The sequence below is a fragment of the Phacochoerus africanus genome, unplaced genomic scaffold, assembly GCF_016906955.1.
Source record: "Phacochoerus africanus isolate WHEZ1 unplaced genomic scaffold, ROS_Pafr_v1 Scaffold_18, whole genome shotgun sequence".
In the NCBI taxonomy this organism is placed as follows: domain Eukaryota; kingdom Metazoa; phylum Chordata; class Mammalia; order Artiodactyla; family Suidae; genus Phacochoerus; species Phacochoerus africanus.
In genome coordinates, this window is record NW_025927375.1 from 144,847 (window position 1) to 156,380 (window position 11,534).

At 39.0% G+C, this 11,534-nt stretch overlaps 1 protein-coding gene across 1 annotated transcript; it reads right to left on the reverse strand.

The window, feature by feature from the left end:
- Positions 1 to 10,032: 10,032 nt before the first annotated feature.
- On the reverse strand, positions 10,033 to 11,022 carry LOC125119216 (olfactory receptor 7E24-like). Its single transcript, XM_047766076.1, has one exon. The coding sequence runs from the start codon at positions 11,020 to 11,022 to the stop codon at positions 10,033 to 10,035; it is 990 nt and encodes a 329-aa protein (XP_047622032.1).
- Positions 11,023 to 11,534: the final 512 nt, after the last annotated feature.

The following is an 11,534-nucleotide window of genomic DNA, read 5'->3' on the forward strand; positions in this document are numbered from 1 at the left end:
CTGTGGTCCTCCAGAGCAGAGACACTTTCTGAAAAATAAATGAGAGTTGATATAAAAGGAAACAAGTATACAGGTACCCCATCAGAGTGTCTCTATTTTGGAGCCAAGCAATTCATAAATAAGGTATTAACTTGAGGACCATATTAATTTAGCAATATTTCTTTGTCATAACAAACCCACCCTTTTTAGAACTTCTTTTCTGTTTTTTTTTCTCCATTCATCTGTTATTACATGTACCATTGGAAAGAAGAGGTTTAAGAACTTGACATATGGATTTTTAGAGACTGAAAAAACTATACGGCATGATTGGCCAACAGGGACCTGCTGTAGAGCACAGGGGACGCTACCCAATATTCTGTGATAATCTATGTGGGAAAAGAATCTGAAAGAGAGTGGATGTGTGTACATATATAACTGAATCACTTTATTGTACAGCAGAAATTATCACAACCTTGTAAATAAACTATACTTCAATAAAACTTTAAAACTTGAAAAAAAAACCCTCCATAAGCACACTGAAATACCAGTTCCCATTCTTTCAAGGAAACCATAGGAATAAGAAATATCCTTTCCTTTAAAGAAAAAATATCCTAAATAAAAGACTCTGACAGGCAGTCACATTTACTTTATTTTCTCGAAATGCAGTATAATTAATTCCCTTGATTTGAACCATTTTTAAAACTCTAAGAGCTACACAATAAAGCATGGGGCTCTGTTTTTGTGTGGGTGATGTTTGGTTGCTGACAGTTTTTAAGCCATACTTTTTTGTGTGTTTTGCTGTTGTTGCTGTTGTTTGGGGGCTTGGGGGATTTTTTTGTTTTTGTTTTTTTAAAATTAAATTATAGTTGATTTACAATGTTGTGTCAATTTCTGCTGCACAGAAAAGTGACCTAGACAAACACACACACACACACACACAAAAACACAGAGAGAGAGAGAGAGAGAGAATATTGTGTGTGTGTGTGTGTGTGTGTTCTTTTTCTCATATTATCTTCCATCATGTTCTGTCCCAAGAGATGGGATATAGTTCCCTGGGCTATACAGTAGGATTAAGTCATACTTTTATCTCTTCCCCTCTGCTTAACTTCTGGGAAAGCTGATAATTAAGTCCAGGTCCTCCTTCCTTTGGTGAAGTTTCCTCCTTCCTTTGGAAGATTTAAACCAAGTCAGTTTAAGCACACATGCAGGAACTCTCACTCAGGAAGCATGTTCTCACCACAATTAAAAAAAAATTTTTAAACCCCAGACCAGCCACTTTCCTTGAACTCTTCTGCCATTTCAGAACCACTTTGAGGGCCTTCTATGTTCTTCCAAGATAGGGAGATCTTCAGCTGAGTGGTAAAACCTTTTACATCCTCTTGTATGTGTGGCATTTTCTGTCTCAACATCTAAGCCAAATTTTGCATGGGAGTCTATGCTATTTCTACAGAGTGTCCACTGCAGCAAGTGAAGCACTGGGACAATGCCCACCACCATCAGAGGTCTTTCTGCTCTTGCTCTGGCTTGCTTACTGGCTCTGCTGCCTGCTGTCAAGCTTCACCTTCAGACTGTACTGCACTGAGCTGCATGTGTTGAGCCTTCCAATCCTCTCTTACAGGTCTAACTAACTTAATGTAGGAGTTTCAATAGTTATTTGGCCATTTGTGACAAGAGTATGGGATTGGTTATTCCCTTAATGTGGCCCTGGGTCTTGTGTCTCAATCCAGACCTATCTGTATGTCCTCAAATGAAGCTGTGGTTGACACAAGGGTCAGGGAAAAGACTCTTACCTTGACTGGCTGTGTGTTTCAACCAGGCGTTGCCCTCCATGGGTGCTCAGGGGAAAGAGGATACCCTGTGTAAGATACAGGTACATTATGTGGTTGCTCAATGAGGAGTGTCATTAGAGAATTGTGAGAGAGGGAGAGAGAGAAAGAGATAGGTGGTGGGAGAGAAAAGAAGAGAAGAGAAAGCCGTTATTGTATGTCATGTTGACATCTGCATCATAAAAACAGGCCATGATCTTTAAACACTTCTGCTGCTAATGTTGCCCATGGATTTTTTGCAACAAAGATCCAAATCCTTTGGGTTATAGGGAGAAATGCCATGGCACCCTTGTAGCACAGTGAAGGAGTGATTTCAAACCTTATTTATGCACATATATAAAGCCTGCAAAACACACCTCAATTTGGACTAGCCACATTTCAAGTGTCTACATGAAATGAAATTGTATAGAAAGACAACTGTCCCCTACCCTGTGAATAGTCTCGCTGCTCAGATCCAAACCTGACTTCACTCATTATTAACCCAGAACCAAATTAAATAAGAATACTTCTGCTCAACTGTAAAATAATGCTAACATGTGTACCTCTATCTTGTTGGTAATTATGCAGATGAAAATTTAAAGGCTACATAGTGCATAGCTCAGAGACTGTAACAAAGAAACCCTCAATAATGTCTTGTGATATTATGTTTACTCTCTTCATCACCATCATGATCATAATGATGACATCCATAATCGTATTTTTTAAGGCCAACAGGTGGTGTGTGGAAGTTCCTGGACCAGGGACTGAATCCAAGCCACAGCTGCAAACTATGCCAGTGTTAACGCTGGATCTTTAACCCACTGCGCTAGGCTGGGGATAAAACCCATGCCTCCACAGTGACCTGAGTTGAGTTCTCATCCCACTATGCCATAGTGGGAACTCTCCCATGATCATTCTGGAGTGCTTAGAGGATGGTTCAAAGAGATCTACTGCCTTCCCTCTTGTGGGTGATGCCTATGGATTAGAATGGGTGACAGAGGAGAGGTTAATTCTGAATGAGAGTTCTGAAATCCCCAGAAGAAAAAAAAAGAAAATAAACTTCATAGGCCACTGAGCTGAAACTTGCATATCAGCATCCTCCTGGCTACCCCAACCACTCTTCTTGTCCTGATGAGGAAACAACTCCCAACAGTCCTCCTCGATCCCCCACCTCTCCAGGTACACACTGGTCCATGCTGTATCTCTGATGGGTCATGACCTAGGAGTTTGGATCCACTGTCCTCTCCTGCCTGGTGAATGATGAGGGCAAAGGCTCTGTCCTCAGAACTGACAGGAAGACAGACATAGGCATGAATCCTGTTATGCAGATGATGACTCTGGGAGGAGGAGACACAGATATAAAGCCTAACTGAGAATTGCACCCTGAAGGCTGGAGGCACTGGCTAATTATTACTTACTCTTGCATGGCCTTAAAAGCTCAATGCACAGAGCTCCTCATTAACAAAATTGGTCTATGTTATCCCAATCTCTGAGGACCTCATAATATTAACAGAGGAAGAAAAAAAGAAAAACTATTTCAAATGGTCTGGGCCATTCCTCTTCTCAAGAGAAAGCTCACCTGTACTATTTCAATGTACAGATTGAATGGTTTTCCAACTTCAAGTATCTTAACTAAGAGCAGCCTCTTTTTTGAAATTTAATGTATCACTTTTTGACTTTGACAGCTGCAAATACATTGTGTCAATCATGTAAATTAAGGAGAATTGTATAACAGAATCTGAAGTTACTTCCATTTTCTCAGGGTTCATGTCTCTAAGAGGAACTTTCTATTTCCCTTGTTTTCTGTTTTTTTTTTTTCTATTTCCCTTGGCTTTTTGTTTATTTAAATGACAGCTCAAGTGCCAATTTTTCTCTTTGATGCATGTTGGTATATTAAAAAACTATTGAATACACTTACTTATAATTTGATACTTCTCTTAAATAAACCAGAGTATCTAACAGACAGCAATCAAGGTGTAAGCTAGGGCTATAGTCCCCTCAAAGTTTGAATGGGAGAAGAATTGTTTCTAAGCCTATTCATGTAGCCTTTGGAAAGATGGAGTTCCCTGTGGGATGGTGGTCAGACAAGGATGGAGAAACAGGGGCCAGGAAGATGAAAGGCAGAGTCTTTTTGAACCCTAATCTCATAAGTGACATCCCATTAGTTTTTCCCTATTTCAAGGTTTGAAAACAAATCACTAGGCCCAGGACACACTCAAGGAATGGGTCTCCACAATGGTATTAATAGAGGAGGGGAGGTCATGGGAGCACATTAGAGACTGCCCACCATGTAGCCTCATCCTTTATCAGTACATTGGTCTCTAAGCACCACAAGACACTGGAGATAACTCTCTGCTTCTCAACATGGTCCACAACCCATTACACCACGATTCTCTCAGCCAAGTTTCCGTGGGGAGAAGACTGGGCATGTGGGTCGAAATTGTCTCTGATTTGGTATTTCTGTAGACCTCACCATGTTGCTTCAGGAAAGGCAGTTAAAAAAAAGCCAGTGTGATTTTTCTTCTACCACCAGGGACCCTCCATTGACAGCTGAAGCCCTTCTGTGCCCCAATACAGCAAAAATCCCCAGTGGAATCCTGCTTTATCTCATTGGAAGAGCTCATCCTGTTTCAGAATTTATTTTCCTTAGATAACTTTGTATTCACAGATCATAACATTTAAGTACATGTGTCTTGGGCCTGTTATTTTTTTTCCAGTTAATAAAGTGAGATGTAAGGGAATGATGACCCCTTACAACACTCCATATTCTACTCATGTGGTCCTCCTGAGGTCTCTGGAGGAGAAATTCAGAGATTGGTTTGTCATTAACTGATATGAAGAAAACTTGACTTCACTGAGATAGTAAAGTAAGAGACCCCAGCCTCTTTAACCCCACAATGATCAACAATTATATGGCTATCCATGAACAAAAACAACTCTGGATGATGTTGGGAGTGCACATAAGAAACTTCAGCAACAGAGTAGAACAAAACTCCTGGGACTAACTGCATGAAAAGGAAGGGCATGGTACAACTACTATGGAGGACAGTATGGAGGTTCCAAAAAAACTAAATGTAGAACTACCATATAACCCAGCTATCCCACACCTGGGCATTTATCTGGAGAAAATCATAATTTGAAAAGCTACATTCACCCCAATATTCATTGCAGCACAATTCACAATGAATGATGCCTGGTCCAGGAACTTCCATATGCCATGGGTATGGCCAAAAAATAAATAAATAAACAACAAAACAGCAAGTGGATGAAGACGTAAGTAAGCCTTTCACTCTATTACATTCAAACTAATATTTATCCCCAACTCAACAAAGAGAAGCTGGCCTGAAAAGAAAATAAAGAAGAAAGGGAAGGAAGAATAACTTCATTTTGCCTGTATCATCCCACCCACCAGGCCAGTACTGATCAGCACCAAGAGGGAACTCCTGAGTTAAGAAGAGTTCCCTCACTGGGAAAAGGAAATCAGGATGTTGACCAGTTTCCCTAGTTGTTCATGGCATTTTATGAAGGACTTGCTTTAGTTTCACCCCACCAAGAGTCTGACAAAGCTTAGACAGACAGACACAGCTAGAAACAAGGAAGAAGAGAAGGAACTACCAATATCAGCCATGAGTGGGTCTGGTACTGGTGTAAAAATAGACAAAGACCAATGGTACAGAATCAAGAACTCATCAATAAATCTGTGCATATAGAGTCAACTAATATTTGATGAAGGAAGCAAAAACAGTTAATGGGGGAAGGGATAGTTTCTTCAACAAATAGTTTAGGGAAACAGGATCATCACATGTAGAAAAATAACACTGGACCCTGATCTTACACCACTCACAAAAATGAACTAAAATGGGCTAAAGACTTAAACATAGACCTGAAACCATAAAATTCCTAGAATAAGGGAAAATCTCCTTGACATAGATTTGGCAGCAGTTTCATGGATATGACATCAAAAACACAAGCAGCAGAAGAAAAATTAAAAAGTGCACTATATCAAATAAAAAAGCTTCTGACTGCAAAAGGAACAATCAAAAAATAAAAAAGCAACCTATATAATGGGAGAACATAGTTTAAAATCATATAGCTGGTAAAGCGTCAATAGCCAAACTATAAGGTACTACCACATATTGGTCAGAATGGTCACTGTTAACAAGTCTCAAATAACAAATGCTAAAGAGGGTGTGGTGAAAGGAGAACCCTCCTTCACTGTTGATAGAAATGTAAATTGCTATGACCACTATGGAAAACAGTATGGAAGATCCTCAGAAAACTAAACATAGAACTACCATATGATCCAGCAATCCCATTCCTGGGCATATATGTAGACAAAACTTTCTTTGAAAAAGATACATGGACCCCATGTTCATTGCAACACTATTCCACACTACCTAAGACATGGAAACAACCTAAAGGTCCACTGACAGATGAATGGATTAAGAAGATGTGGTACAATGTACAATGGAATACTACTCATTCATGAAAAAAGAGCAAAATAATGCCCTGTGCAGCAACACTAGAGATTTTCATACTAAGTGAAGTAAGTTAGAAAGATGAATACCATATATTACTCACATGTCTAAAAAAATCTAAAAAAACCAAACTCAAAGAAATAGTATAATGGTAGACCAAGGATGGGAGTGTGGAAATGGAGAGATGTTGGTCAAAGGGTACAAACATTCAGTTAGAAGATGAATAAATTCTGGAGATCTAATATACAGTATGGTGACTATAGTTAACAACACTGTATTATATAAGCAAAAGTTGCTAAGAGAGTAGGTCTTAAATGTTCTTATCACAAAAATAGATTTCTTTTTAACCTTGTGTAACATGATGAAGGTGTGAGCTAACTCTATGGTGGTAATCAATATGCAATATATAATAAAATATTATCAAATAAAGACACTATATCTTATACTTACACACAATTATATGTCAATTATATTTCAATAATGTTGAAAAAAGGAATACATCAAGCTAGGGTAAATGATAATGATATCTATATTTATTTAGTTCTTACCATATGTATATTGTCTGTTTAATCCTAGAATGCTTTCAACTAAGTATCATTAAAAATGAATGATTAGAGGCCATGGGAATTATGAAAATATATCCCAGTGCATTCAGCTAATTAGTTATAGGAGCTAATGTTTCAAATCACATTTCAGCCTACAAAGCCCATGTATTAAGCCTGTTAATATATTGATTATAACAATTTGCCCTTATTGATTGACTACTACATACTGAATGCATAATGTTCTAATTAGTATGTTTGGTTGTATCTTCTCAACCAGCCTCCAGTTAATTGCTCTTGTTATCTTAAATCTATAGATGAGGAACTTAAAGAGAAATATGTTATATATCATACATCACAATGTTTATAACATTGGGTTACTGATGAATTACTTAAGTGCAAATTTAAATTAGCTTACTTTTTTGTTTTGTTTTTTGTCTTTTTGCCTTTTCTAGGGCCGCTCCCACGGCACGTGGAGGTTCCCAGGCTAGGGGTCTAATTGGAACTGTAGCCACCGGACTACACCAGGGCCACAGAAACGCAGGATCCGAGCTGCATCTGTGAGCAACACCACAGCTCATGGCAATGCCAGATCCCCAACCCACTGAGCAAGGCCAGGGATCGAACTGGCAACCTCATGGTTTCTAATAAGATTCGTTAACTTCTGCACCATGACGGGAACTCCTAAATTAATTTTCTTAATGTTATAGTAGGATTTCCCATTTGGTGAGAAACTACCATTGGACTGGTCTGTGACACACACTATATATAACTATTGTATGGCCTTGGAAGATAAGCACGATAGCACTTAATTTACTGCTGAGGATTCTGAGGCTTGGAAAACAACTTTGAGGAGTTCTCTTGTGGCACAAAGGGTTAAGGATCTGGCATTGTCACTGCAGCAGCTTCGGTAGCTGCTGAGGCTTAGGTTTGATGCCTGGCCTGGAAACATCGGCATGCTGTGGCCGTGGCCCCAAAAAAAGTTTGAGTTGCCAAAATATTAAATTTTTGAGCCAATATTAGGGTGGTGGAGTATTTTCATATCCCACAGTCTTTCAATTATCTTTGTTTCTTATTCTTTTTATTTATTTTTTTCTTTTTAGGGCTGCACCTGCGGCATACGGACGTTCCCAGGTTAGGGGTCAAATCAGAGCTATAGCTGCCAGCCTACACCACAGCCACAGCAACAGAGGATCTGAGCCATGTCTGCGACTTACATCACAGTTCATGGCAATGCCAGATCCTTAATCCATTGAGCGAGGACAGGGATTGAACCCGCAAACTCATGGTTCCTAGTTGGATTCGTTTCCCCTGTGCCAAGACAGGAACTCCCTTTGTTTCTTATTATAATCAAGCATTCTTACACACACTTCATGGCTATTTGAAATATCAAATTTTGAGCCAATATTAGGGTGGTGGAGTTTTTCACATCCCACATGCTTTCAATTATCTATGTTTCTTATTCTAATCAAGCAGTGTCACACGACACTTCATGGGTATGTGAACTTTTCAGTCTTTTCCCAGGCTTAATACTAATCCATCATTGTCACGCTTTTAAATTTAAATCTAAACAAAAAGAACAAAGTGCTACCTCTGAGGAAAGTATACCATTTGACATTAAAAGGCAACATAGCCATCTCGCTTACCAAAGTTCTTGGCTATCACCTAGTTTGGTAAAATAGATAGCAAATACAATAATGTAGTAATTTGTACTGGGTGATAGCTTCCCACTAACTGCTATGGCTTCATCATCTGTCAAGTTCAATCCTTTCTTCAAATCAATGTTCTGTATCAAAGTAGTTGGTACATGACTTACCTTTAGAGGCAAAAAGCAGAGTAAATTTGTTGATGGACAGGTTTTCAGAGAACCTAGATTACTACCAAAAAGAAAAAAAAAGACTATTTGTGATGCTGCTAAGGAAAAATGGATTACCATTTTGGAGAACACAAATGAAGCCCAAAGACTGATTTATCGTGAGAGAATATAGGGAAGGTTGGAAACAGTGAAGTCTTAAACAGGCTGTTACGAGTGAAAGAAAAAGAGCTCACCTTTGCTGCCAACAAGGCCCTTTACTGCTTATGGTAAAGTAAAGGAAGACAGGGTTTAATTTATCTATGACGAAATTTTGTGACTTAATAATCTTCGGATGCTTTTAGAGCTACATATCCACTAGAAATATATTAGTACTTAAGTCTCAGTTATATAATCTTTAACAATGACATGTATTTAAAACCACTTCTATCTTTATCTCATTTTACAATTTTCCAATTGTACACAATCATAACATAGTTTTCTCCATCAAGAAAAAGACAAGCTATTTATTCTAGTGAAAAGAACTGAGTATAGGGAGTTGGTTAAATAGATACTGCAGGACAAAGGCAAAAATGGGACCGTATGGTGAATAGATAGAAGTCAATAAATACCAAGGGTTTAGGGCTAGAAAAGCAGTAGTGAACTCAAGTTTTGAGTGGGGTGAAATTTACTGAGCATTATTTAAACTATGTAAGAAGGAAGCCATGTGAAAGATAGAGCAGTGATTTCAAAAGAACCACCCTAGTATCACAAGATAAGTACAGAAGGATGAGTGTGGGGCAAAGAGACAACAACTTAATAAACAGAATGAGGAAATCATTATGTTGAAGGATAATGTATTCGAGGACAACCACATTGCCTGGAGTTATAACTAACTCTGTTGTAAATTATCCTTTCAAGATTGATCTCCGTAGGCAATGAAAACTGAACCTTTTCATGTGTTTTTTAAAACTCCTCCTTCCTAGATATATACCAGTCCAACTAAATCAGGATCTTGGGTAATGAGACCCAGTCATCAGTATTTATAAAACACTCAAGGGGATTCCATAAAATCCATTCTTGAGGACCAGGGAACCGCATCCTTAGACATTACTTGAATAAACAGTTTTGCAAAAGTTTTATGGAACCATGGAAAAGGATGAAAGTGTTAAGTATATAAAAGAGAGTTGTACGTTTCATCTGATACCATGATATTTGAGGGGAACCTCTTGTGCATTCATTATGATGTACAAGGGATCCCAGAATATTCCCCCAATCCAACTAAAAATGAATTAAAGGAAATTATTATCTATATATGGAACATGGAGAGTAATGAAACAACTATGTGACCAAAGAAAGAGTATTCCCTGGTCTGTGATTTAGTTTTGCTCATTTTTTCAATCCACGTTTCAAGAAGAATTACACACAAGCTGATATTAGCCTGTTCTGCGAAGGATCCTCCATAGGGCACTCTTGATGTCCCTGTTCCTCAGGCTGTAGATGAAGGGGTTCAGCATTGGGGTCACCACGGTGTACATGACTGAGGCTTCCACGTCCTTCTTGGGAGATGGTGACAATGCTGATCCAAGGTAACCACCAATAGCTGTTCCATAAAATAAGCAAACAACTGACAGATGGGAGCCACAGGTAGAAAAGGCTTTATACTTCCCACTTGATGAGGGGACTCTCAAAACTAATGAAACGATTTTATAGTAAGAGAAAAAGATCCCTGAGATAGGGAGAAAAACAGAGATGGTGCCAACAAAATACACAACAATGGTGTTGGCGAAAGTGTCAAAACAGGCAAGTTTGAGGAGTTGAGAAGGGTGACAGAAGAAGTTTGAAATTTCCACATCCTTAAAGCAGGCAACTTGTAGGACAAGCAAATTGTGCAGCTGAGAGTCCAAAAGACTAACAAAAACAGACACCCAAACTAAGAAGCAACAGAGGCGTGGGCTCATGATGACGGGGTAGTGCAGTGGGTGACAGATGGCCAAAAACCTGTCATAGGCCATCACAGTCAGAAGAGTACCATCCATATATCCAAAAAGGATCACAAAAGACATCTGTGTCAGGCAGCCCACGTAGGAGATGACTCTGCTGTGAGTCTGGATGTTCACAATCATCCTGGAGATGAAGCCCATGTCAGCCAAAGACAGGTTGGAGAGGAAGAAGTACATGGGGGTGTGGAGGTGGGGGTCAGAGCTGACAGCCAGGATGATGAGCAGGTTCCCAAGCACGGTGACCAGGTACATGGACAGGAACAGGACAAAGAGGAAGGGCTGCAGGTCTGGATCATCTGAGAGGCCCAAGAGAAAGAATCCAGAGACACTTGTTAGATTTTGTGGTTCTATGTAGTGCAGACACTTTGGGGACAAGAAAAGAGGGTTTGAAAAAAGGGAAACAAGTAAGTGGGAATGCAGCATGGTTGTCATATTTTGAACTCAAGAAAATCACAAATAAGGTGTTCACATTTTGGATCATTGCCATAAGCTGTATTTCTCAGTATGACAAGTCCTGTGTTCTTGGAAATATTTCCTCATTTCTTTCTGTTATGCACTTCTCTCTGTACACATTTATTTAAAAAAAACTTGACTGAGGAGTAATAGAGGAGAAAGAAATTTAGAAATAATAAATCTATGATCAGTAAAAACATCTACTTCTTTAAGAAAAAACACAGAACAAAATATACCCTCCCTGGGAATCCCCCTGCACTGTTGGTAGGAATGTAAATTGCTACAACCACTCTGGAAAACTGTACAGATGTATATCAGAAAACTAAACATAGAACTACCACATGATCTAGCAATCCCACTCTTGGGCATATATTTGGACAAAACTTTCATTGAAATATTTACATGCACCTCTATGTTCATTGCAGCGCTATTCACAATAGCCAAAACATGGAAACAACCTAAATGTCCATTGACAGAAGAAT